Source organism: Eucalyptus grandis, chromosome 4 (assembly GCF_016545825.1).
Source record: "Eucalyptus grandis isolate ANBG69807.140 chromosome 4, ASM1654582v1, whole genome shotgun sequence".
In the NCBI taxonomy this organism is placed as follows: domain Eukaryota; kingdom Viridiplantae; phylum Streptophyta; class Magnoliopsida; order Myrtales; family Myrtaceae; genus Eucalyptus; species Eucalyptus grandis.
Window position 1 is genome coordinate 229983 of NC_052615.1, and position 27148 is coordinate 257130.

At 40.6% G+C, this 27148-nt stretch overlaps 5 protein-coding genes across 23 annotated transcripts; 1 reads left to right on the top strand and 4 right to left on the bottom strand.

The window, feature by feature from the left end:
* Positions 1 to 888: 888 nt before the first annotated feature.
* On the bottom strand, positions 889 to 5047 carry LOC104440601 (haloacid dehalogenase-like hydrolase domain-containing protein 3). Of its 2 annotated transcripts, XM_039311219.1 has the most exons (5): positions 4392 to 5047; positions 3958 to 4293; positions 2290 to 2652; positions 1767 to 1973; positions 889 to 1392 (listed from the first exon to the last, which is right to left on the bottom strand). In XM_039311219.1, the coding sequence occupies exons 3-5, from the start codon at positions 2545 to 2547 to the stop codon at positions 1093 to 1095; spliced, it is 765 nt and encodes a 254-aa protein (XP_039167153.1). In that variant the 5' UTR covers positions 2548 to 2652; positions 3958 to 4293; positions 4392 to 5047; the 3' UTR covers positions 889 to 1092. The 2 variants fall into 2 exon arrangements, with proteins under 2 accessions (XP_039167153.1, XP_010051812.1); XM_010053510.3 differs by lacking the exon at positions 3958 to 4293 and having other exon boundaries at positions 4392 to 5044.
* Positions 5048 to 5666: 619 nt separating this feature from the next.
* Positions 5667 to 12263, bottom strand: LOC104440603 (DNA polymerase eta). Of its 3 annotated transcripts, none has more exons than XM_010053514.3 (16): positions 12103 to 12263; positions 11836 to 11956; positions 11627 to 11738; positions 11360 to 11530; positions 11087 to 11251; positions 10905 to 11008; positions 10565 to 10684; positions 10069 to 10192; positions 9029 to 9142; positions 8716 to 8931; positions 8036 to 8141; positions 7811 to 7938; positions 7292 to 7364; positions 7068 to 7195; positions 6087 to 6195; positions 5667 to 6013 (listed from the first exon to the last, which is right to left on the bottom strand). In XM_010053514.3, the coding sequence occupies exons 1-16, from the start codon at positions 12260 to 12262 to the stop codon at positions 5790 to 5792; spliced, it is 2175 nt and encodes a 724-aa protein (XP_010051816.2). In that variant the 5' UTR covers position 12263; the 3' UTR covers positions 5667 to 5789. The 3 variants fall into 3 exon arrangements, with proteins under 3 accessions (XP_010051816.2, XP_018728329.2, XP_018728330.2); XM_018872784.2 differs by having other exon boundaries at positions 11836 to 11973; positions 12103 to 12240; XM_018872785.2 differs by lacking the exons at positions 11836 to 11956; positions 12103 to 12263 and having other exon boundaries at positions 11360 to 11510.
* Positions 12264 to 13009: 746 nt separating this feature from the next.
* Positions 13010 to 19244, bottom strand: LOC104440604 (GTP-binding protein ERG). The gene is given in 9 exon segments (XM_010053516.3): positions 13010 to 13636; positions 13771 to 13910; positions 13988 to 14040; positions 14043 to 14094; positions 15120 to 15186; positions 15343 to 15501; positions 16376 to 16521; positions 17155 to 17244; positions 18479 to 19244. Coding segments are annotated over 9 exon segments (1302 nt in total). The 5' UTR covers positions 18989 to 19244; the 3' UTR covers positions 13010 to 13551.
* Positions 19245 to 19537: 293 nt separating this feature from the next.
* On the top strand, positions 19538 to 24837 carry LOC104440605 (pentatricopeptide repeat-containing protein At4g20090). Of its 16 annotated transcripts, none has more exons than XM_039311159.1 (6): positions 19541 to 21898; positions 22588 to 22709; positions 22929 to 23031; positions 23122 to 23257; positions 23366 to 23453; positions 23550 to 24816. In XM_039311159.1, exon 1 carries the CDS (start codon positions 19912 to 19914, stop codon positions 21886 to 21888), a length of 1977 nt encoding a protein of 658 aa, XP_039167093.1. In that variant the 5' UTR covers positions 19541 to 19911; the 3' UTR covers positions 21889 to 21898; positions 22588 to 22709; positions 22929 to 23031; positions 23122 to 23257; positions 23366 to 23453; positions 23550 to 24816. The 16 variants fall into 16 exon arrangements, with proteins under 16 accessions (XP_039167086.1, XP_039167088.1, XP_039167087.1 ...); XM_039311158.1 differs by having other exon boundaries at positions 23555 to 24816; XM_039311161.1 differs by having other exon boundaries at positions 23585 to 24816.
* LOC104440606 (zinc transporter 1) lies at positions 23991 to 26282 on the bottom strand. Its single transcript, XM_010053523.3, has 2 exons — positions 25509 to 26282; positions 23991 to 24564 (listed from the first exon to the last, which is right to left on the bottom strand). Exons 1-2 carry the CDS (start codon positions 26172 to 26174, stop codon positions 24109 to 24111), a joined length of 1122 nt encoding a protein of 373 aa, XP_010051825.2. The 5' UTR covers positions 26175 to 26282; the 3' UTR covers positions 23991 to 24108.
* Positions 26283 to 27148: the final 866 nt, after the last annotated feature.

Genomic DNA, 27148 nt, shown 5'->3' on the forward strand with positions numbered 1-27148 from the left:
AAAGAAAAGAAACTGACAATAGACTAGGAAAGCGCCTTTTTGTCTCTTCCCGCTCGAACACCAAGTAAACAAAGCCAAGTGATGAAAGTAAATTCTGGCGAAGCAAAGTCGAAACAAAGGATCGCCCTCATTAGATTGTCTGTAGGTCTAGATCATTTACGAATCGCATATCTCTTAGAGAGAGTCATCGCCCTCATTAGATTGTCTGTAGGCCTAGATCATTTATGAATCGCATATCTCTCAGAGAGGGTCTTGCTCTGATGTCATTTTATAACGATCATGCCTAGGGTCTTGCTCTGATGTCATTTTATAACGATCATGCCTGTTGTACGTGGGGCCTAAGCTCCTAAAAGGAATATTTTGAGTGACCACACAAGTTATTGACCATTTGAGCTGTATGTTTACTTAAAAAATGCACAATAGGACAAGTCCATTGAATATGAAATTTGGGAAGTATCACCACGCATGGCAAGGATGACGCCAAACTAAACTACATAGCTGGCAAGGAAGTTTGCTCTGTGAAGTTAGAGATTTGACCACGTTTCCCTCCCTTCCGTTGACAAGCCCCTCCAAAGTAATCTTACCACTAGCACAGCAAACACGCCATCAGCATGGCACCAACCAGCACATATCTTGCGTCATCTCCAAGCATAGACTACAAGTTGGGCATTAAGCCTGAGAGATGATTTATGGTCAGATCAAGTGTGTTCTTCCCAAACGGTTGATTTTGCATAAATTTTTATCTTCTGTGTAGCTGCTTTCAGAGCGACTGTAAGTTTATTATCCTTTGCTGACTTCCATTGAACAAGAGACAATTTTTTAGGACAACTTATAGTCTGCCCTTGTGAGATACCAATCAGTGCACAAAGTTTCGTGATGTTAAAAAAAAAAAAAGAAAATGGCCAGAATGGAATCTCATGTAATTTCCTCTGTTACACAAGGTTCATCGAAATCAAGCTCAATAAATTGTTCCTTGAGACCGTAAGCTGCAGAAGGTGACAAAGAATTTAGGGATGGCACCTCCTGCCAAATACCAGTAACAGAGATGGATATTTAAACAACAAGAGTCTCTTTGCAAAGAATAGGAGGAAACTACGATGGAACTTGCTCATCCCTGGACAACCAATCTTGTGCAGCCACCAGGTCAGGAAGCACAACTGCACCGGATTTCCTCCATTCCTCGGCATCAGACGTCTTGAACCTGTCTAACAACAATGCATGCATTCCCACGCTCTTTGCCGGCACATAGTCTTTGCGCATGCTGTCTCCTATGTGCAGCACTTCTTCTGGTGCAATATTTCCAGCCCTCTCAAGGGCAATCTCATAAATTCTAGGGTCTGGTTTCTCCACACCCTCTAGCCCTGAGAATACACCAAAGTCCCACTCGGACCCCTGGAATAGCAGTTCACCCTCTTTACTCAATGGTTTTGAAAATGCACTACTCTATCACGATTCTGTACCAATAAGCAACTCAAATATATGATCGCATGCATATGCATGACATTACAAAGTTAAGCCATAGATACACAATTATCACACTACATGTACTTGAATCTACACGACCAATTATTTTGTGCATAAAATGCACTGTTAAGAAAAAGCAAGCTAATCAACTTATCCAATGCTGAGATAGGAAAAGAATGATATCCTACAGGAGCATTTGTGTGCCCAGCAAATCATAAATTCAGGCTTATCACGGGGTAAAGCTAAACTGCCAACGTTGAAACCACAATTATATGTTGGTAATCTAACAAAAGTCTGTCTACCTGGTTCAATCCCAAGGCTGGAAGAATCACATCCTTGTACCGGTACTCTGCATTGCTCACAATTCCAACTTTAAGGCCTTGCTGACGCAGCCACCTCAAGAATGGTTGGGAGTCTGGAAAGACGGTGTAAGGTGCAGCTGAACCAAAAGATGCATATATGCGTTTAAATATCTTCTCAAATGTCTCTTCATCAAACTCATAACCTGCCTGTTAGCAAAAAAATTAAGATTAATAACACATCCAGGCATAGGATTTTGAGAAGTAAATAGAACTCTCAAGCTATCAGCAGAATTCTTCAACTTGCAGTACTAAAATCACAAAATGTTGCAATCAGAATGACAGTTACAGCACTTCGATATATTAAACCATTAAGTTATCAACAAATAACTGTACAACTTCATAAATTTAATAAGATAAACCTGGAACCAGGATTACATACTCAGACATGCAAAAGAAAATAGTAGTCTAGCTGCATTAAGCAAGCAACTTACCGAGCTCCATTTCATAGGCTTGGCTATCTTACCTGGACAAATGAATTTCTCACGCAAGTTTTCCACCATACAATGTTTGGCATTTTGGCAGCATATCCGAAGCATGGATATTTTTTTGCCATTTCTGTATATGCAAGTTTAAAGCCCTCATGGACACGTTTATAGTCGGGACATGGAAGACCGACTGATTTGGCAGCCATGCAGTAATAGTCACCAAGCTCCCCTTTGTAGGCCATGAGTGTGCCAGTGACATCTACAGTGATGCATCGTAATTTGGATAGGATTTTCATTTGCAGATTCTCGATCGGGAGGATAAGGATTTAAGAGTAAATTCCGGAGTCCACCAAAATAAATTTGGACGACCAACTGTTAAAGTAACTTGAGTTTTCACACATCTACAAAAAAGGATGAGTTGGATTAATCAGTAAGTAAAGGAACACTAACACCAATTTCCAATCTTAGATCTATTAAACATACAAAGATAATGTCAATATGTTAGAATTTCATTCAAGCTCGTGAATTATGTTGTGCACAAGAGATAAATGATCTCTACACACAGCTAGAGAGGTTGATTCAAAGGGTTTAAATATTAGTCTCACAGATATCAGTGTCATACACAATATATGCAAGAGACTTTTCCAATTGTTTTCAGCATGATAACTGCAAAGGAAGAGCTAAGGCCTAAGTTTTCCATGCTTATTGCTCAAGCATTCAATCTACAACACGACACTGAGGGATTCAGCTTGGAAAATGTAAACGACAAAGGTTAACCCAGCAGAACGGACAGTCCTTCCTCGAATTTGGCTTGGATTTGATGATTTTGATCCACAACATTCTCCCTAGTTCACTGAGCATGCCCATGTGTTGTGTGTGCAGTTGTAAAGTTAGATAAAAGCAAATTCTCAAGAAGCAAAAAGTAACATATGCCACGGCACATTTACCAAAAATGGAGGAAACTACAGACAAATAATGAGCATAACATCCCAACAATTAGATTGTCAGAAAAGAGGAAGCCTATCAATGCATCCTTACAATGAGAGGAAGAAACCAGAACAAATTATGAGTTAAAAGACATAAAGCTAGGCAATTGGAGGACTTGCTTCTCCTTAAGTAAACCAGGAAAAGAAAATGATAATGTTGCAACCATCACAGATCACTCGGTATCTCATCATGAACACAGAAAATAGGACGTGCATAGGTAACTGGCTCTGGAATATTACATAGTCAAAGTGAAGACACGTCCCAGAAACATCCTTCAAGCTAATGGAATTAATTGACACATATACTTTATATTTATCGTGAAGAATCCACATTTTGAGAAAACGGAGTTCTTATCTTGCTTCAAACATCTATGAAAATTGAATACGAAGGCACCGGCAAATGGAGCTACTAACGCTAGCTTGCCCAACAGAGGCATGAAACACCGAGCAAAAACTCGGTGGCTAAATTTTTTAAGACAGCACCAATGCTGATAAAGTCAGGAATCCTAGGCAGTTAAGTTCTAGTCATACATCCCCAGAAATGAACTACTCGCCATCCCAACAAGAACTTCACTATCTTCTAAGACAGCAAGCAGCAAACTAAAAAGATTGCCTTAAAACTGATAATATGATTTACGAAGACAAGAGTGCAGGGTGTGAAATACAAATTGCCATCTGCTTAAACAACAAAATTTTGTTGAGTCATCACAGAATCCATACCAACAGGTAAGATTCATAAGAAGGTGCAGTTTGTCAGCTGAATATATTTGCTCCGAAAGAACAAATCTTGTAAAGCGATATGACCAACAAATGAAGCATTGAGAAGACGGTGAACTCATTGAAAACACACAATGCCTTAATCTTCGAGTAAAAAACTGTCTACAATCCGGCCAAAATGGCGATCAGTACTGAGGCATCACAATCAGCAGGATGCACAGTCGATTGACTTTTGGCACAACCACTGGAACGGCCCATATTAGTTCCTAGATCACTGAATGCGGGCATCCTCAGCTAGATCAACATCATAAAAGAGATGCAAATTGAGAAGCATCCGATCTTGTCGGGCAGAAAAGGCATATGATCAGGCAAAGAAATGTATTCTGATTCGAATCTTGATTAGACAGAGAAAGAAAACGGGGAGATTAGGGGCATACCCAGATGCCGGAGAAGCCGAAGGAGCTGAAAAGGAGACGACTTTCTCTGCAATTCGCTTCGGACAAATCGACCATCCACGGCAAAGTCGGCTTCACCTACGCATTCGTCATGGCAGGCGGATGGGATTGAGATTCTCCATTTACTATGGCCACATCATGGCGTCCACTTCAATCCCAGGAAGAGAGAGAGAGAGAGAGAGAGAGAGAGAGATGTACAGAGATAATCACTCCCCAGGAATGCAACTCCTCATCTTTTTAAAGGCTTCCCAGCAAAGGAAAAAAGGAGGGGATTTTTAAATATTTCAACTGAGGGAGGAGAAACAGAAGGGAAGAAGGAAGGGAACAGGGGATGATGGTGGATCAACCGATGTTGAAGAAGGATCGCGTTGGCGTCAATATATACCAAAGAAGGAAAAAAAGTTAAGGATAAAAACATGGAGCCAAAAACCAGGGACTGAGAGCCGGTGGTATCTCTGCCTTTCAGGACTCAAAACAGGATGTGGTTTTTTTGCCACTTCGATAGGGGATGGAAAATCCAAAATCTAGGACTCCACCAGCAAGTCTCGACACCCTGGTACTTGTACCGACACTTCACCCCAGCCAGCCGACCACCGACCTTGAAGACCATGAGCTCCCCGCGTCCCGTGCAATTTTTCTTCCCCTCAATGATTGCCCATTTTGGTTTTCGCTTCTGGTTTGCCGGAAATCTTTCGAAGCAAAACCAGGTTACTTAGGAGGAACTCTGTGGGTACCAGCCTCCCTCATTTCCGTCGATATTACCGGAACCACCGCATTCAATTGTGGAATCATAGCATTTGACGATGCTCTTTTAGGTTTTCGGGTCAACTTTCATTCTAGCTAATAAATGAAATGTCGAACTTCTCTCCATCAAGTCGTGACTATCATAGGGCATCTAACTTTTACAAAATCGAGCGCATATGGGCATACCCGATTGTCAAATGAGGTACATTACGTGACTCGGTGAGTTGTGTTTATGAAACTAGATCCATACAACTTTTGGGTCAATCGGGCTTTTAATTAGAGACTTCATACGTTGTATGTCGAAATCTGCTTTCTATATCTAAATTAAGTTGTGCACAATTTTGCAACGGGTAACATGTTGTAATTGTGAATGCGATCGAGCAGCCACAAAAATATAAGTGTAGCCTATTATATTCTTTGCAAATCTTGGAATTTCCTCGTCGGTTCCGACCTGAAAATGAATGATTATCCTCAATAGCCACCACAATAAATAATGAGTTTTAGTTGAGTGAGTAATTGAATGCTAGTGCATTTACAGAAAGACTCGAAGAGAATGTAATTATAGAATGTACACGGAAGAGGTAATGAATAAAAATCAGCATATGCTACACTATGTACAAGACATTTCTTCAGAGGTTACAACTTCTTATTTCGAGAAAAATAGTCGGCAATGCCAACACTCCGTCTAGCTGAGTTAGCTTGCCGCTTCTGAGGACGAAGCCAGGCACGGACTTCTTCTTGGATTTCTGAAGGCAGCTCGTCAATAACAGAGGGATCAATCTCATCAACATTGTATCGCCACATCTCCCTTCTTTGTACATCTTCACTCAAGCTATCCCCATGAATAGAATTGTTTTTTTCTGTTAAAAGAAAAACCTTCTGAAGAGCTTGACATGATTTTGTCTAGATGAATGGACATGGGTCTAATTTTACCTAAAGAGGAACGTATATTGGTATCGTCAGAAGATTGGGCAAGGACTTGACTCTGGATTGAGCAAGAAGGATCAACCCTCCTGAAAAATCTCAGGAGTGAAGGCGTTCCCTGCCACAGCATACGCTAAGGAGTTAAAATCCATTAAATCATCTGCCTTAGATTATCGTGTGACTAAATGTTGGGATTGCAAATATAAAATGCCCAGGAGCGATTTCTACATGTTACTGTTCATCAGACAAGGGAAGGTAGCATCCCATAGTAAAACTAAATCACTGCATTTCTCCATGTCACAAGTCATTAAGCACCATGCATATCCAGTCACTGTGCACTATATATTACAGAAATCAAAAAGATAATTTTCAAGTTATCATTTTCCCTCTATATGGTAAAAACAATTCTTTATCCATTCTCAACGTGCATTAACTTCAGTTATCGAAAATGCTTAATACAATTTACTAAATTAGTCCAACTGAGAGATGAAAGAAACAGAGGTCAACAAAGGTAGCATGGAAAGGTGAGTAGGACTGTGCAAAAGAAGAATTGCCAAGAAAAGATATGGGCATAATTGGTCGACATTTAAATCATCAGAATACAGAACAATTAACACATCAATTGTGTCATGAGTAACAGATATTGGGTTCATATGCATGTATGAACTTCAGCATACTTGTGTGATAGTTAGTATTATAGAGCACGCATGAACATGACCTTAGTAGTATAATTTTCATTTCCATATTTCAATTTTTTAATCCTACACTCAAGTGACAAGAGAAAGAGACTGCAAAATGCATTATTGAACAATCAAAACCAAGGTCTCACAACATTAGATGAAAGTTCTTGATTCTACACCACAGTGAAGTATATAAAATAAATCGACAGTCTGAAATAGAAATCCCTTGCAATCATATCAGATGGATTCCACCAATATCATTATTATATATTAAAGAAATGACTCAGGGAGTAGAAGTGCATGAAAGAACCTTGTCTCTCAGTGCATTTCTTTTCACTTGTTGCTCTGAAGCAGGTCTTCCAGGCTCAAACGTAGATTCTTTGCTGGAAACTTTACTTTGCAGCTCAGTCAGCTTTGGTTCTAGATGGGATTCTCTTCCTAGTTTATACAAAGCCTTGAAATACTTGCGCAGGGTAATACTAGAGAAGCATTCTAAGAATTACAAGAGACTGACACCACGTACTAAGAAAGTACCTGAAAATGACAATGGAGTTTCCTGGCTGAAATCTGCTTTTTTCAATGAAGACATTGAAGAGTAAAATGGAACCTGCACATCAAGTTATATGAAAAAAGACAATGGTCCCAGTTTTCCAATTATAACTGCCAGACTTGGAATTTTCGAAAGGCAAAAATGGTACAGTCAACAACTATTGTTAGCCTCAGAGAAGCAGATGCTCTTGATTTACAGCTATTATAGCAGTTTAATTATCAAAGTAGGTTAGTAAATTTCTCATCCTATTTCATCATATAGGAATCACTAGTTGTTAAAATGCTGTTCGCATTCAACTCACGACTGCCCACAAATTCAACCCGCGGTAGGATCCTATATGAATTTCAACTTATTTCATCCTTTACAAAGAGGTAAAGATTGATTGCATGATTTAAGGGGTGACAGTTTTAAGTATCGTATTTCTGTTCCTCAAACAAGATAATGCCCGATCATCTTCATCAAAGTCAATCGTAAAAGAAAAGGAGAACATTGATTATGCATACCTCTAGTGAATTTGTACTCGTTTTATGTTCCATTGACTCCAAATCTGAGGATTCATTATTGACAGTGGCTTCCTCCTCTGGTAGTTTCGTGTGTTCGATTATATCCAAAGTCGAATTGCTTTCATTCTCTGAACAAAAAGCCAAGGCACATTCAGATTGATCAAGCAGTTTACCAGGTAAATAGAACGAAAGAAAAAAAACTGTACTTTTTGAGCCATACAGTACCAGAAAATGAACAGGGATCTTCTAGCTCAAACTTTTCTTTTGCTAGCTTTGACGGAGAGCAAAGTCGATCGTGACCTTGGAAATATCTCATGATTGAAGATGTTCCCTGGAACAATGTTTATCATTAATTACATCGGGCAAAACTGCGACTTTTAAGTGGACTTCTTTAAAACTGAAAACTGATGTATCTAGCATAAACCTAAAAATACAGAAGTACAGACTGCAGTGGTGGGGGAAATACTGTATTTATTCAAGGATCAGACAGTTACTGCACAGAAAAGTCGAAGATGACATCCTCTCAAATGAAAAGGGAGGATTCATCACCCAAATGTCACTCGTGGTGAAGAAGCACGTAAATCTGACTGCCATCCAGAAATTTCTGGACTAACTGTAGTCAGGATAGTCAATGTTTGCCAGACTATGAAGGGGCTAAATTTCTCAAACTAGAGGCAAAATAGATTGCCTAGTTAACAAAGGAAAACCAAGTAAATGTAACCTTAGGCCCCACCAGAACAAAAAGTAAACCTAACCTAAAATTGCTTATGAACTAATAATGTGGACTGGTGCTGACTCCACAGGATACGGAATAGATAATTTAAAAGATCCGCAGGCACCAAAAGCATGCATACCAGCTTAAAATAAAATTATCAGCTTTATAGACCAAAAACTTCTCAACTTACAGATGGTATATCAGATATTTTGCCTGCTGATACAGAAAGTCCTGTGATTCCCCATCCAATTTTTTTATTTCCTTGCATCTTAACCTCGAAGGGACCCAAATATTCACGTAATCCAGCTTGAAAGAGGTTCATTGCGTCTTCTTGCATCTTGGTAGTCCCGTATCTTAAGGGACAAGATTTAGAAGGGAACTTCTTATGTGAATCTGAGTCACTGGACTGAAGGATGACATTGAGGTGCATCAAGTACCCATCAAAAGAACAACTTCTATAGTAATGCATGGCAGAATTGGTTGAAGCAAAGATATGGAGCTACCATGTATGCTCTAGCATGAAGAGTCAGTGTGTGGGCAATCCGTCTATTCTGATCCAAATCAGTTTGAAGACGTTCGCTCAGCTCCTCACAGAGTTGATTAAGCCAGTGTTGCACCTAAAATAAAGCAAACAGATTGGTAAATTAACTTGCGCCCAACAGGATAGCAACTTTGCCAAATTTCTAACATGGCATTACCAGAATTCACGTGGATCCCTGTAATGGATTTGCACAAAATTATAAGCCAAACCTTATCAAAAACAAATGCTACCAGGCAAATTGAGCTCCATAAATAAAATGGAACTTGTGGTAGGCAAAAATATTTTACAACATACAGTAACTAAAAATCGAGCAAGTTCTTGTCTAAAATCGAAGGAAGCAACCAAACGAAAGCCAATAATCGAACTTTTTGGTTTTACCAGTAATAGTTTAATGATATGACAATGGCTCATAGGCATGGTGATGGATTTTCGGGGTAGAGACAAATTCCACGAAACACAGTTCAAAAAATTTGAGGCTTTTATGTTTTTCCTTTGCAGAGGTAGTGAGCACTTCAAACAATTTAATCTCATAAATAAGATAATATGGTTTCACGGACAGTCATCCAAATGACAGAGTGAAGGAAAAGAAAAGCGCTACGTGCAGCAAAATTTATCTGATTAACTTATTTATCAATGTTCACAGAAAATTATTCAATCAAAGTAGATCTACTTTTTGGCTTCCAAGTTCAAAAGGTTAGTAATGACACCAATGGACCCTGCAGCGTGCAGTCAGCCCTAAACAAAGCAGTGATACAACAAACAATGACATGCATAATTTTAGATTTCCAATAGGTGTTTCTAAGCCATGTTAACAAAAATAACAAGTCTGAAAGACAGAAAGCATAGGAAAACAGGGACAGTAATAGAGGAACAAAAAAATTGGCACATTCAAAAGCATTCCAGTACTAAAGAAAATTCATTAGTTGGATGCGGATTCTTCATATGGTGGCAAGCCTCCAATAATAATGCCAAGCACTAGCCGAATGAAAAAGAAGTACTTACAGAATGAAGCGTCTTCAAAGCTCGAGGACCAGGAAATGTCTTCCCAGAGCCATGACTCTTGGTAAGAAGGCGCCCTTCAACTTCTTCACCACTAATTCCCCTTGCGATATTCCACAGCCAGGTGCTAAAGTTGGTTTCAAACAGGGAAAAAAAAATTACAAAGAAGCACCTATCAAAACTAGCTGATCCATAATTACAACAGTATCTAATAGAAACAAATGCTAATGTGGAACCAGTGCTCCAGATTAGAATGTTCAAAGAAGAATATGACAAAATGATAAAGTAGCAGATGTAAAGTAAATTTGTTAATGCCTAAATAATTAGACAAATGAAAAGAAAAACTTCCCAATAAGGAAGCAAAATATTATCAGTCTATTTACAAGAAATTTGAAATTTGAATGAACAAAATCAGCTTATAAAACCATGATTGGCTTTTTCTATAGTAAGCAAAGCAGAAGAAACTCAAAAGTTGTAATGAAGCAGAACAGACAACTACCCAGTGTTTATGCCATAACATTCTTGTAGCTTTTGCTCTGAAAATTGCAATAGATCGCCAACAAAATTCACCTCCAAGTCACTTTGCAAGGAACTCCCTAGCTTTCCTCCAAGTTGTTTCCTGCAATGTTTTTGTCGAAAGGGGGAAATGAAAGACTTGAAAGAAATATATTAGGAGGATTGCACACAAGCACAGCATACAAAATAAACTGAAATCTTCTGCACAAACAATAAACTGCTTCTAAGAATAGCCAGATAAAGACAGCAACACAAAATATTTAGGTGCTAGCTACCACATTGGAGAGTAGAATAGTTCATAGTCTTGTATCTAGGAAAACTACATTTTCTTGATTGGCAATGACTCGAGCAATCCTTGAACTGATGAGCAGGGCACGACAGTTTGTTGTGCAGGCTTGTTCATGGCACTAGCAAGCTTGGATAGCATCTGCTAAAATTTGAGTCATTAGATGCTGAGACGAAATTAAGTTATAAAAGGATGATGGAAGAGAAATCATAATTCCACCTTGTTGTGAGAAATTCCCGCTGAACATGTGAACTGAGTTTCCTGTAAAACTTGCATTCTGAGATCCGCAACAATGAGGACCCCACAAGCCAATAACTTTTCTCGATGATCAGCATCACTCCGACGTAGCCACCCCTTCACATTTTCCTTCATGTCACTTCCATCCTGAATACAAGAGATCCCACTCCAGAAATGGTCATTGATGAAAAATAAGTCCATGGCAAGGGAAATAAAAAGGTTCAAGAACAAAGAAGAAGAAAATCCATAGCCTACCTCATGCTTAAGGCCCAAAATATGCGATTTCAGTGCTTCGTCATCAATTATTTCCAAGCTCTCTGGAGGGGTTTCTGATAGCATAGTTTCGGCTGCATCGGTAAGGTCAAGATAAACCTCATCAATTGAAGCTCGTTCGCATCGACCCATCCTAGCAAGAATGGAAACCACCTATGAAAAAGGATGGGTTTGTCATCAAGCACACGTTCAGAGCTAGTTATCATCACATCAACTGTAAATTAGTTACAAACTAAAGACATCACGGACCTCCGATCCCGCTTCCCGATAAGAATTCAAGTCAGCTTTACCGCGGGCAACTGGTACCTGGACCAGATGAATTTGCGGACAAACTGCTTTGGCTTCTTCTCCTCGCATCGAGCTGAAAAGGTCGAGAATTTCAGTTTCCACATCCGACCCAAGAAAAAAGCCTCAGAGAAAAGGCGAAAGAAACCCTTTTTTTTTTGGTTTTCACTAACCGCTTGATACCCAATGCACGGGCTTCGTAACCAACGGCGATCAAGGCCCCGCCTTTCCAAGAATTGTACTGCACGACGGCCGTGGGTAAGCCCCTGAGCTCCGGATGCTTGCGCTGTTCCACTGCCAACAACAGGGTCCTTTTACTCACAAAAGGGTCGCGGAAAGATCCATTACTAAGCCAGAATCAAGATGAAGGAAGCGCAGCCAAGTGCTCATAGACAAGATTGATTGGAGAAGAAGGGTGGTGGGGAGAGAGAGAGAGAGACCTTGAACGTAGAAGCAGTCCATGTCGATGTGGGCAATGACCCTTCCATCTGATGATACAGGCTTCGCCACCGGCATCTCTTCTCCTTCTTCTTCTTCTTCTTCTTCCTCCTTCTTCCTTTCGCTCCTCTGTTTTCCCTCCAACAATTCCTTCCAAAGCATTTGGGGGCGCAACCCTTCTTTTTTTTTTTTTTTCTTTTTCTTTTTAAATTCTTTTCTATTTTCTTTTCTATTTTCTTTTCTTTTGATTTTACTTTTTATAAAGGAGGTTACCTCCTTTTTTTTTGTTTTTTCTCTCTTCTTTTGTTAATATCCTTTTTCGCATTGGAGAAATATAAGTATGTATTTATCATTACTTATAATTTTCTTTCCGGTGAGTTACGATTTCCATGAAGATAGTGACTTAATTAACAATTAGCAATGATCAATATTTAAACCTTTAAATCAAGTAATAGATATATGCTAACCGATTTTTTCTTTCTTTGTAGTGATTGATAACTTTGGGCATTTGAAAATTCAATGTGTACTTTGTTAGTCACGCTTATCAGATATTGTTCATGTATTTTGTTTTATTTAATTGCAAGATTTTCATGGATCGTATGGACAGCAAGAAGTACCAATGATTGTTTTATTAGATGGAGGTGCTACATCATAATTTAGAGATATGGTTGCATCCCAGTCTTACATGTAGATTCAACGTCACCAAGAGACAAATTCAACTCCAGACACATACATTATCCGATTAGATAATACAAGAACAAAATTAATTAATTACTTTGATGCCTATGTCATCGGAAAAATTATCAAATATGTCTAGGGACAAATTACCGATCAATGAAAACAGGTCCTAAATTGTCGTCCCACCATTAATTTGAGTACAGCAATGCGTTGGAAACGAACAAAAGGAGCTTTAAAAAAAGAATGGTGCTTCCATTGTCTTTTGGAGGTGTATTATGTACATGACATTGAAACGCAAAATAGCTTCTTCTGTGAAATGAGGTATACAGTGATTACCGCAAGAATTCAAAGTAACTCCCTTCATAGACGAAACATAAGATGGACCTTCACCATGATTGACCCTTATTAGAAACAAAACCAGGGGAAAAGAAACAACACAGCAATAGACTATAAGAGGCATTCCATCTTGAACTTTCTCCACCTAGTGTCACATGTGAATCTCCTCATAGGATTTTGCATTGCAGCGGCATCTAGTCCCGTTCTTGCTCAGCACCTTTTTCACAGCGGTGTGGATGCACCACAATTACCATCAGTGACTGCTGCTTGTCACGAGTCTCCACAGCAATTACCATCATTGACTGCTGCTCGTCACGAGAATCGTGACGTGATATGAAGTAGGTGCATACGGATCATGAAGAACTTTCCTTATGTAGCCACCATAAGGACGGCAAGACAAAGAATCTGCTGTAGAAATCATCTCGATACAAATGGTATCACTTTACTCTAACCTGGAGAATGAGATGGACATCCCTCTTGAAGATGGATCTTAGCTCTTCATTTGCTTCAATCCCTATTGTTCTGCATAGGAACCAGCATACATTGTTCCCGAGTTAGAATATTCTAGAGCTAAAGTTCAATTTGCATGGTCGAAAAAATCAGCATGCAAGCCCCTAGAATTAAAAACAAGAAACCGAGAGGTAAGAGCATCGTACCCTATTTTAGAGCCTTTCTTTCCAACCAAAATCTTGCGCTGACTTTGCTTGTGGGTAATGAGGTGCTGCTCAATTCTCAGAGAACCATCCCGCAACTCTTTCCAGCCCATCAAGCGATGCTCAATCTCATAGGGAATTTCCTACATAATTCAAGATCATACCCAATTACACTCATGTCCAGGTAACTTGTAAATAGAGGGTAAACTGCAAACCGTACCTGGTGTATGTAGTTCAACAACTTCTCTCTCACAACTTCCAAAGAAATGTTTTCATGACTTCCTCACTCATCTCCATTGGATCTTCATCCCAAGGTCTTTGAACTGCCTGTTTATTAAAAGATTATCACATGTAGTAATCAAATAGTACAGCTACTTCTGAAGGTTTTCTTGTAATTTTGCTTCAAGTTTTTCTGAAAGGCGATGGAACCAATTATCATGAAATCTGAGAATACAAAAAAATGGAAGAAGAAATCAAAACTTGACTTTATTGGAAAGACTTAGCATGGAAGAAGCAGATCTTTCAGCAAGGACATACTTTTTATGCCTCCTACAAAGTCGATTGTCCCATCTTTGAATGTACAGTGACTTTTCACCACTGATCCATGAAATTTCTTTAAATGTTGCAGATGCTAGATAGGCATCTTGCACTTTCAGTGGATACATACTAGACCATTCTCATGGCTTGAAGCAATCAATGTTAAATATATCATTCGTGCAAAAAGAGGTTCTTAAAAGGGAGCCCAAATCTCTTGAGAAAGCAAAATTCCATGTAAAACAATTCCAAAGAAGCACATTTTTTTTTTTTTTTGGTCATCCCCATATTCCTAAATTTAACAGACTGCACTTCTCATGCTTATCCCCATACAGAAATAGCTGAGATGTGTTAGTGCAATTAAAATCAATGAAGACTCACATGAATTGACAGACCATGTGAGAAGTGTGTTTGGAAATGGAATTAATGGATCGCATATTAAATATATCTTATTGTAGATCAACGAGCATGACCACTTGCAAAAAGATATAAATGTAGATGGGTGCAATAATGGCAGCATGAGGGAGGGAAAGGGAGTTCACTGCCCAAGAGATTGTGGTTTAGGCAGAAAGGTGAGCTTTATAAGAGCAGAGAGATTGATAGAAGGATTGTGTCAGAGTGAGTGAAAAATTTCAAGAAGTTGGTGATAGGTTATGATTTCCTTTAGGAGCTTCAGCATTTTCCTGCTTTGGTTGCAGACTGAACTGCTTTAAATGATTGCCAAAATTCAAATATCACCCTGAACCAAAAAGAGATTTTTTCTACGTAGAATTGTTAAACTTGAATTATTACAGATGATTGGAAAAACAGAGCCTTGCCTGCTCCATGAGATACTGAGAAAGATCCTTCACCCCAGAACCCTTGAGTCCAGATATCATGAAATACCTGATAATAGAAGCAAGAGCAAGTGCAGTCAATAAGTTTTCCAAAGCACCCACGAAACACTCCTGATAACCTCTTAAGTTTCCTTCTCTATTTTCTTTTTTTCCTTTGTTAGCTAAATACTGTAGTAGTTTCTTTACGGTGATGGACAACACTAACCTGTCATAACCAGGAAGATCTTTAAATTGGTTTGCAACCTGCAGGAGGTCCTTCTTTTTCTCCAATAAGTCAATCTTGTTCATGCATAATACCCTCTTTTGTCCAGAGTGAGCTTGAGTTCCCATTCGTTCAATCAATTTAGTTACCCTCATATCAGGTCTACATGGTTTAAAGGCATCAAGATCAAAGACTATAAGTGATTATAAAAAACAAAAGCTAGGGAGGAATTTACGTTCCAGAGAATATAATCAAAAGAACTAAAAATTCCAGTATTTCGCTAAGCAATAGAACAATCCCAGCTCTAGCTCCATCTTCATTTAGTTCTTCTCCTTTCATAATTAGAATATGGAAAGAGACCTATGACCTATACTTGTCAACAGAACTAACTATGTCAGAGCTCAACAAAAGAATACAAATATTTGCTAAGAGTACATACAGGGTCATGGAAGTGGAAGATAATAATTAAATAACTTTATGTTTCATACTATAGAATTAAAGAACCAAGTCATAGCAATCGGCCAAATGGATTCTAACTTAGAATAGAGCCTCAGTCTAAGTACAACCCACTCATGCCCATTTTATCCTAGGAGTTCTTGGTCTAACTTGCATAATCCCACCTTCATATTCCAAATAAACGACAAGTTCAAATCAAAACACAATTAAGGAACTCAAGCTTTCACATTTTAAAGTGCCATCATCACTAATAGGGCATGAAGATTTAGTGCCAGCATCTTACGCTATAAAAATGTACACTCTTATCTCCCTGCTTTTGAGTATATTGATAATGCAAAGTTTATTGGACGTGTGATAGTAGATAATGCAAAGTTTATTGGACGTGTGATAGTAGATAATGCAAAGACTATGCAATTATGGAACCAACTCTCCAGCCATCGGCTAGATCCATGCTTGCTACATGATCAAACTGCATGCCCCGCTACTTCTCTAATGGCGATGTAACAAAGTTATCTGGTAATGTATTTTAAATGAATGACAGACAGAAAAACAACCAGATATTTAGAAATTGAATAGTAACCTGGTAAGGTGCCTGTGAACATCAAATAATACTATGAGCACATCATAGAGTTTGACTGCACTCCAAGCACTTTCAACACGTGCTTTCAAGTCCTTATGGGGAAACCCACTGCAAGTCAACGTAAGCCCAGGGGTATCAAAGAAGCACTGCATTGAATTTAGAAGAAATGAGACTATTATAATGACGGTTTTATAAGATACAAGGCATTTGACTGCCTCAATCTACATCCCTCAGCATATGGTGCAGACCTATGTTGATAATTATCATCATCATCATGCCAGACAAAAACAATTTTGTAATCAATTTAAGCATAATGAGGAAAGACAAACGACTGAAAAATATTCAACAAGCATAAATAAGTGTGTATTTTGGCTGCACATAGTAAAACAAAAGCAACGTCCCCCAAAATAAAAAATATTTAGATATTATGAGAAAGTTCCACATCATGACTTTAAAAATATGTAAAACGTGATTAATATTAAAAATAAGGTTTGAAGTGTTTAGTGTTAAGAAAAAAGTAAAATCTCCAACTCTAAAAGCAAAAGTTGAGCAACCTAAAAATAGTGAAAGTCATACCAACCGCACCCCAAAGAACACCAATGGTTTGACAGAAGGGAAACTCTACTATGTATGATGTCAGTCTATGCTAGTCCAATAAACAAACTATCTACAGCTGACTATTAGTAAGACCAGCATAGAATTTTTGCACATGCCGGGAATGAATGGCAACAAGTGAAATTATACACAAGATACTTGAGCATACATTAAAAGAAACATACTATTTGAGTATCTTCCTTTGTCATAACTCCTAGCACTTCATGAATGGTTGTATTTGTTTTCCGTGAGACAGCAGAAACCTTTGTTCCAACCTGCAACAGAAAGTTAAAATTATAAGTCATCTGTAGAGGGTAGAGGAAGCAGAAAATAGTGACAGCAAGTTGAATAACAGAGTTGAAGGTACTCAAAAACTTTAATGGTGAGTTATTTAATTCCTCAAAAACTTCAGGAAAGAAGAGTCCTGTATGGAAGCTAGATTTGGACAACAAAGCTCCATGAGTAGTCCATGATTCAGAAAGAATAGAATATACTTCATTTTATCTTGTAAGAAGGAACATAAGGCTCCTAAGCTCTAGTTAATGAGCATTACTTAAGAGATCTACTACATTAGTCAAATTGATGGACTGAATCCTTGATATTCATCACATGGTCTCTAACAAGGATCAGCCATTTAATTCCAGAACTGTATCAGCTAAACTGTATTTTTCTTGGGATCTTAAGAGATCATATGGGTTCAATGTCTTCACAGTTTTCTAAACCATGCTTAGTACACCATATTTACAAGACCATGTCAAAACAGACATGACAGATATCAAAGTTCCAAGATTAACACAACAAAAAACCAGTATGGGAATTAGTGCAGACTCATTACAAGTAAAGATAAGCATAAGTTTGTTTCACTAGGAAACTCCCAAATAGAAGACAAATGCGGATGTCGATGGTTGGCAAAAAAGCAAGAGTACCTATAATGCAACAAAAATTCCAAATAGAAAAGGAAGTTTATAGGATATCCAGCTCATGCTCCAGCTAAGCAAAGACAGTACAGGTGAAGTGGTCCACAGACTAGCAGGATGAAAGAAGACCTGCTAATCTTCAGGAGACTACTAAAAGTAAGTGCTTATCCCTTTTCACCGGGCAAGTAACTCCCTTTAGAACATATATAAGCACGAACTGGCTGTTCAGCTACTAGCTATTTGCAATGAACCTACGAACACTTCTGCTCGTAGTGTGAATATCCGAATACATCGCAAAACTTAATCTCAATCAGACAGAACGAAATTCAGTTTGAACCACCAACTAAATTAACCTTCCACTAAGTTTCTCCTCACCCTGATGAACTAGATTGACGATTACTCAATGCTAAGTTAAAGAACCCATTCCTAAACAGCTCACCATCTCGCGCACCTCAGAACACATCACAAAACGTCAACAATCGATCAAAAGACGACTAAATCGAGAGCGATCTCAGTCCAAAAGCTCCATCGCATGGTTCCAAGAATAACTAAGCACATTCAGCAACATCCTTGAAATGGCAGGAACCCATACCATATAATTAGTGAGAGCGGACTTCCCAGCATTGGGCGCGCCGATTATTCCAACCGCCAAAGACTTCTGATCTTCCTCCCTCACTGCCGTCTCCTCGTCGTCGTCGTCCTCATCCGGAGCTGCCAAGGCGGCCTGGAGCAGCGCCTTGGCGAGCACTCTCCGCTTCTCCTCCTCCTCCAAATCCCCCTTCTTGTCCTCCTCCTCCTCCTCCTTCTCCTCCTCGACCTCCAGAACCCTCACGGCCTTATCGCCGAACAAAACCGCGTCGGCCCTCCTCCGGTGCTCGTGGCTCCAGGTGGGTTGCCGAGAGGCGCGGCAGTCGGTGTCGGCGTCGGCGGCGGCGGCGGGGGGGAGGGCGTAATCGGCGCTGTTGAAGACGGAATCGGAGTCGTTGTGGTCGGAGTCCTCCTGAGGCTGGGCGGAGTAGGGGCGGCGCAAGAAGGCGGCGGGGGAAGGGCGGTGGCGGGTGTGGAGGGCGGCGAGAGTCCTGAGAGCTCGCAAAGACTTCATCTTTTTTGTTTTGTGGGTTGTACAAGGCGGGGTTGCTACAGGAGGAGCTTCATGATTATGAATCTGAATTGAAGAAGAAGAAAGCTGGGTAGACTCTGAGAGAAGAGAGAAGAGAAATGAAGGGTTGTGAGATTTGTGGGTTGTCTTCTTGAAAGCTTTTGGCTTTTGCTTGCTTGCCTCCTGTTCTAAGGGTTTTAGGGGTTTTCCTTGCTGCTCTCCTCCTGCTGCTGCTGCCCCCCTCTCTCTTTTCTTTTCTTTTGCGTGGTTTGGAGTCATGCATTTTATTTACATTTTGTTTGCATCAAGAGTAAAATCCGTGGAGTCAAATAAATTATCCATGCCCAAATTGAACGTTCATGAGGGAATAATTTTTTTAATCTTTTTGGTCATAGCATCCGTAGGGAATTTCCTTGCTCTCCTTTTACCTTTGAGACAGAGTAGAATATGAAGTATCACGCGTTCATAAAATTAATTAACTAATAATGTGGATGATGATTCATTTATAATGTGTTTGGTTAAATGAAATCGGCCTCCAGTAACATACACGTTCGATCGAAATAATTAATATGTTCAATAAATTTTCTAATGTCATCTGCAATGTTTTAGCATGATGTGGTTTTTCCCTCTCACAACCAAACAATTTCATTTGTGCCTTTTGTTTTTAAATCTCCGCTAAGAAATTACATCTGGGGAAAGAATTCACAGCAATTTTGCAAAGTGAAGTATAAATAGCCGAGGGGAGGAGCAGGATCACCGGCCGACGACCCAACAAAGGCAAAGGCGTATCAAGCAGGAGCAGCAGCGAGCGCGTCGTCGTCTCCTTCCGCTCGCTCGCTCGCTCGCTCCAAAGCTTGCAGCTTGCACAGCTTCGATGGAACGACGACATCGCCACGCGAAGCGAGCTCGTTGAGCTGAACCCCGGCATGCCCATCATCCATACCGCCGCACACGCGCTCAAGTCGAAGAAGCCCACCAACCTCCCTCCCCTGCTGCGTCGATGTAACCCCTCCTCCTGTCCCCTCCGCCGCCGCCGCTGCTCCTCCTCCTCAGCCCTCGCCGTCCCGACCCACGAACCCGTTTCGCCTCCCGAGCCCCCCGTTCCCGACCACATCTTCAGTTCCGGCGCCAAGTCGGGAACTTACACGCCGGGCGACTCCACATTCTATTCTCTCATCGACAACTACGCCCGGTTGGGCGACTTCGGCTCCTTGGAGGAGGTCCTGCGTCGAATGAAGCGCGAAAGGCGCGTGCTTGTCGAGAGGAGCTTCGTCAGCATCTTCAAGGCTTACGGCAGGGCGCGGTTGCCCGAGCTGGCCGTCGATTTGTTCCACAGGATGGTCGACGAGTTCCAGTGTAAGCGGACCGTCCGGTCCTTCAATTCGGTCCTCAACGTTATTATCCAAAATGGGCTTTATCATCGCGGGTTGGAGTTCTATTCTTATGTCATTAGTTCTAGCCAGATGAATATCTCGCCGAATGTGCTTAGTTATAATCTGGTCGTGAAAGCCGCGTGTAAGATGGGAACAGTTGATAGAGCAGTCGAGCTGTTTAGGGAAATGCCTCTGAGAAGCTGTGTGCCCGATGTGTTCACGTATTGCACCTTGATGGATGGGTTGTGCAAGGAGGGTAGGATCGAGGAGGCGGTTTCCTTGCTGGATGAGATGCAAATGGAGGGTTGCTTTCCAACTGCCGTGACTTACAACGTTTTGATCAATGGGTTGTGCAAGAAAGGTGACTTGAAACGTGCAGCCAAGCTGGTCGACAATATGCTTCTTAAAGGATGTGCTCCAAATGAGGTGACTTACAACACGCTCATTCACGGTTTGTGTCTCAGGGGGAAGTTGGAGAAGGCTGTAGACCTTTTGAATCGGATGGTTGCTAGTAAGTTTGTGCCCAATGATGTCACTTACGGAATAATTATCAATGGACTTGTTAGACTGGGACGAGCCATTGATGGACTTCAGGTATTGAAATTCATGGTGGAAAGAGGATCCCGTGCAAATCAGTATGTGTACTCCACCCTCCTTAGCGGGTTATTCAAGGAGGGAAAGTTTCAGGAGGCAAGGAGATTGTGGCAGGACATAATTGAAGAGAGATGTGAACCCAATACTGTTATGTATAGTACTTTTATTGATGGTTTATGTCAAGAAGGGAAGCCGGAAGAAGCCAAGGAAATTCTGTTGGAAATGATGAATAAGGGGATTGCCCCCAATGCTTTCACTTATAGCTCATTGCTGAGGGGTTTTCTCAGGACAGACAAATCAGAGAAAGCTATTCTTATGTGGGAAGAGATGGAAAATAACAATGACTTTACCAATGCTGTCTGTTATAGCGTTTTTATCCATGGATTGTGTGAGAATGGAAAGCTGGAGAAGGCTATGATGGTATGGAAGAACATGCTTGCTAGAGGATTCCAACCTGATGTTGTGTCTTACACTTCATTTATTAAAGGCTTTTGTGATAATGGAGAGCTCAAAGAAGGTCTGAAGCTATTTAATGAGATGCTCTGTCAGGGGCCCAGTTGTCAACCTGATGTCATCACTTATAACATACTTTTCAATGCTTTATGCAAGCAGGGTGACATCTCCCATGCCCTAAATCTTCTGAACAGTATGCTGCATCAGGGATGTGATCCTGACTTGTGCACATGTAACATATTCCTAAAAGCTTTAAGCGAAAAGTTAAATCCACCTCAAGATGGAAGGGAATTTCTAGACGAGCTAGTGCTACGTCTATTCAAACGCCAGAGAGTTGTGGGAGCATCCAGAATTTTAGAAGTGATGCTGCAAAAGTATTTGCCTCCAAAAGCATTTACTTGGGAAAAGGCTGTTCAGCAGCTTTGCAAACCTAAAAAGGTTCAAGCTGCAATTGACAGTTGCTGGAATGACCTAGTTTGCTGACATTTTCCTGGTGAGCGTCTTCTTTTTATTACACTACATATTTGTCGGTTTATTTTTCAGAACTAAAATGTTTAATTAATATGCTCATCAACATGCCAAATTTTGGTTTGGTCAAAGCTAGATAAGCCGAGGGTTGTTAGCTGGAGAAACCATTTGAACGCTGTTGCTTTGATGTCATCAATATGATTTTGATGTGGCCTATTGTGCGAATCCACTAGTATATTTCAGCTATTCACTGACATTAGGTTAAGGAGATCAATTGTTCAATTGAGGCTAACCTGTTAAGACTGCCATGTGGACTGTTCTCTCTCTATATATCCAACAGCTTTCTTGGGCAAAGCAATGGGTGACACTATCCTATCATGTGTGCTATTGTTCCCTTCAGGAGACTGAGACCAACATTTGGAAGATCTCAAAGCTTTTGTTGCTTTATTTGGTGTATTGTTCTGTTAATCAAATACTGACTTTAGAACCACTTACAAGACTTCAAAACTGTTCATGATGATCATTTGCTGAATCTTCCTGAAGCACTATATCATGCTGAATAAGATATTGTTATATTGCTTTAACTCTGTGGATTGATGATTTGGATATCACTGATATCGGGGCGCCCACATTATTTTCTCTTGCTGCTCCCATACACGTATTAAATTTTCACTTCAGTATATGCTTTCTATGTTTGGTGGATGGGAACTATAGTTGGAGTTTCAGCTTCGATCTGCTTATTTCAAGTATTTTACAGCAGAACTGGAGGGGAATATGTCAACAATCTCAAGATCTTGGTGCCTAAAGTTGGAAGATGCATGGATGCATCGGGAAAGGTAATGGTTGTTTGTGCAGAACAGCATTATCTTATTGCTTTTGATAATTGTTTGAATTACTCCTTCAGGAATTAAATTTTGGAAATGCTCTCACTCCTGCACGCACACAGAAGCACATTTGTACTACCTAGCTATTCTTCCTTCAAAACATCACAAGCTTACAGAGGTAGTTTTACCAGTTGACTGTTTTATCGTAACCATCTGTTAATGCCAATGTAGTTTAAAGACCTTGGCACAAAAGCCAATGGAGATGACACGAGAAGTCGGGGGAAACATATAGTCAGAAATTGTGAGAGGGAAGTTGTTCAGCAAGTTTTGTCTGGTACAGTTTATATCATACCTTTTGCCTCCGGATGATCTTAAATAAATAGTCATTGGAATGTTGACTGATGTGATGATGTGACCATTTTAGAAAATTCGATGTGCTGTTGAGCATTGATTGGTGGGCTGGAAAGAGTTAGGAGATGGTTCTTTTAGGATTGAGTAGCTAGTCAATTCCCACTAACATCACGCAAGATTGTGGTTCAGAAGAAAGGCTCTAAGGCCAGGTACTATGTTCTAACCCGGTTTCTTGGTTGTTATATAAACCTCTGTATCGGTTTGTTCTGGTAGGTGATCCTGATTTTATGTCTTGTCACTGCTCTATCCATGCAAAGAGCATCCTTAATCTCACGGCATGCAAACTAAAAGAGGAGTTAACAGTTGAGATCTGCCTTTGTCTGGGATTTACTTCTTGTCCTCCAGGTTAGATTATGGTAGAAAAGAATTCAACATCAGGAACTTGTTACTCTTCTCCTCTAGGCCACTGTTCCAGTCTTTTATGAGGCATGTTGTTTGTAGCGCAGTCGCCCTACTTGCTAATGTTGTGATGACAGAGCATCAACATATCCAGGAAGATGATGAACAAGGTTGGATGCAATGCAAGAAGGAGCTATAAGATGCACAGAAAATATTGTTGTTTTTGGGTTGCATGAGGGGTGAGAAGTATCGAGATAGAGATCCTGTTCTCCCAGCCAAAATAGAGACTTCCTGCTCTGACTTGATGTTGTATTGTTGGGACCGGTCCAATTGTCATTTTATTCTTTGCCAAAATGTCCATCATCTGTTTGAAGGCATTTCCTTCTTATTTCTTACAGCAATTGATTGTACCTCATCGATCACTACTGCATAGGAAAGCTTTCTCAGTTAGTTCTGTCTTTCACAATCACGTTCATAGGACAGTTCTCTTTTGCACTGATTTGGGTAATGTTACATTCAGGCAGTGTAAGATCTAGAGTTGCCGAAAGAAAACTACTATGTAAATCTTTGTGGATGGAATAGAGGAAAGACCTTGAAAAATTGTACAAAAAGATTGCAGGGTCTTATTTGGACAAACAAAGACAGATGCATTTGCCATGTTCTATGCCCAGGTGGCCAAGAGAGACATGGAGGCAGAGCCCAAGAGGAGGGAGAGATTTGCACCCATCTGGAGCTTGAGATTCTGGAGCATGATGGGGTTCATGTAATCGGCTGCAATCAGATCCACGAGTGCCATGTAAGTCAGTATCCCAGCCGATGCAGAGTTGAGCGACCCTTCCACGATGAGGGCGCTCGGCTTGCCCTCCCCATATATGCTTGACATACCCATTCCCACTCCAATTCCTACTGGCGTCGTGAGACAGAAGAACGCCATCATCGCCACTATTTTCCGGGACTTGAACTTCGCCTGAGAAATGCACCCTCCAAGTCCGATGCCTTCAAATAACTGGTGAAAGGTTAATGCTGCAACGAGAGGCTTGATGGTTCTAGGACTCTCAGATGCTCCTAGTGATACTCCTATTATCACTGAATGGACCACCACCCCCAATTCCAGTACCTGCAGTACAATTCCATTCCAAGGTGCCAAAGCACGATTCAGACTCTTTGATTTAATCACCCAAGTGACAACACTTGTTTTGTCAAAAGGCTAGAATATATTCTCAGCACCAGCTGCGGTGGAGCTTTCAAGTCAATGAAATGCTCATAAGCCCCACCACCAGCCTGCACGCAACATTATATATATGTCTATCTGACCTTGTATCATTTATGTATATTGGATTATTCTTAGTCACAATTGCCTTTTAATTAATGTGGCGGATTGTGCATCAGATATGTCAAAAATCGAAAATCGACAGTACGATGTTACAGATAATTCATCAAGGTCTTGATAAACTGCCATGATAACACATACATTTGACAGTCCCGTTCTACATGAATTTCGACCATAGAAATACGCTAAGAGGATTGATTTTTCTTTTCTTTTCTTTTTTCGGTTTTTCTGTAGGGGTTCCCAGTTGGTGCTCCTAAAGGCTCAGCCCGTAACTTAAAAAATTCGGCATTCGGGATTGGCTTAGAACTACACCAAAAGTTAATTGCTTGAACAGTCTATTACAATAAAATAAATAATTTCTGCTCACTTTCGTATGAATAATGAAAATATTTATTACTATTTCTGTTTTTTCAAGTACTCCTATTTGTACTTAAAAAATTACTCGGGGGCGTTTAACAGTAGATAATGATTTGGACATGAATTAAATCAAGAAAGTGAAAGAACTGCTGGTGTGTTTAGAATAACTTTCTCGTTTTTCACTTGTTACCTAATTCCGAAATGACCTAGTTATGAAGTTTTGAAACCCTGGGAACTTAAATGAACAAAAGCCACATTTTAATCCAAACTTTTGCAGAAAGATTTTAACCTTTCAAATGGTGCCAGATCATTTCAAATAACATGCATCCAAGAAAAATGCAAACTGATATATGAACCAGGGTCTTCGTCTTAACCTGAGAAATGATGCGATGCCTTGTGAGCTGTGAGGACTTGGAGTCGTGGGCGGAGCCGTGCGCATGTCCATGAGTCGCATGGGTGTGCACGTGCACGTGCCCCTCGTGCATGTCCATCTCCTCATCCCCCTTCCCCGCCGCAGCCGCCGGCGGCTGCAGCACCTCGTCGGCCGCCTTCCCGAAATGCGACCGCTCGAAGTAGCTGGTCGCGAAGGTGTCGACCATCATCGTCCCGATCGCCGCGAGCATGGCGATGAACCCAGCGAAGGGGAAGTTGTGCCAGGGGGTGTCGGCGAGGGCGGGGCTGGCGAGGCTGGCGAAGGCGTCGGGGAGGATGTGGACGAAGGCCGTGGAGAGGATGACGCCGGCGGCGAAGGACTTGACGAGGAAGAAGATGGGGTTGTCGGGGTGGAGGGAGGGGAGCTTCTTCCCTAGAATAGGAAGCGATACGCCGAGGAAGCTGGCGGCGAGGATGGAGAAGATGGCCGCCAGCTTGTACTTGAGAGCTTGGTGCTTAGCGCTACCGTAAGATTTCTCGAGATCAGGGAACTGGGTTTCGGTCGAGCTGTCGCACCTGCACTCGGCAGATGGAGCAAGCAGGACGAGGAGCGCAAACAACAAGAAGATGCACGAGAACTTGAGCTTCATCATCATCGTCGTCATCATCGCGTCTTCTTCTCTCTGGTTTCTTTTCTGGTTTGGAGACAGAAATGACAGTACTACTGCTTCGGGAGTCGGGAGTATGTATTTAAGGGTCTCCGAGTGAGTTATGCTGCTTAGGTGGTACGTCCAGACGACTGGTTTATTAAAAAAAAATTGATGTTTCAACCCTAAAAGAGGAAATTATGAAGGGGCCATATTCGTTCAAAACCCCTTTTGATGTCATCGGAGACGTTTTGTTCATAATAATTTGCCAAACATTCTTAAAAAGAAAAGAAAAAAAATTGTTATAACATATTGTAGATTCGATCTTAGATCTTATCATTATCGCCGCAAAAAATTACACCGTCCATTCAACTCGACAATATAACCGTCTCCATTGGATCTAATAGGGATGACCTGTCTCGAACATGGCTAGAGCTGAGGCGAGATTCTAAAGTGAATTTCGATTGTTCAAAACTCTTTCGATGCCATCGTATGTTCATGTTAATATGCCAAACACCTTATAAAAAAATAAAAATAAAAAGAAGAAAAAAATCGCTACAACATATTATAGATTTGATCTCTAGATCTTATCATATTGCTGCGAAATAGTTACACTATTCACTGAACTTAATAATATGACTCGTTTCTCACCAAATCTGATAAGACAACCCGACTTGAACATAGCTATAGCTGGGGTCGAGATCCTTACGTATGAGTTCAAACAAGTGAATTTCGAGTGGTAGCTCCTTAACTTTAGATTCCTTAAATTAATGATGAAAAGGGAAAGATCAAAGTTGCGTTGTGAGTGAGGGGTGCGGAAATATGGCGACATGCAGAGGCCATGCAGGCGGTGAGGAACAGGAGGAGAGGAGACATTGTGTGGGCGAGCCACCCCGGATGTCGACATTATGAGTTAAAGACAGCATCCCTTAAATTCTAAGTGATAGTCGTTAAGGAAAAAGTTCCCCGTAATCTCTCTTCCCCCTCTCAAAAGG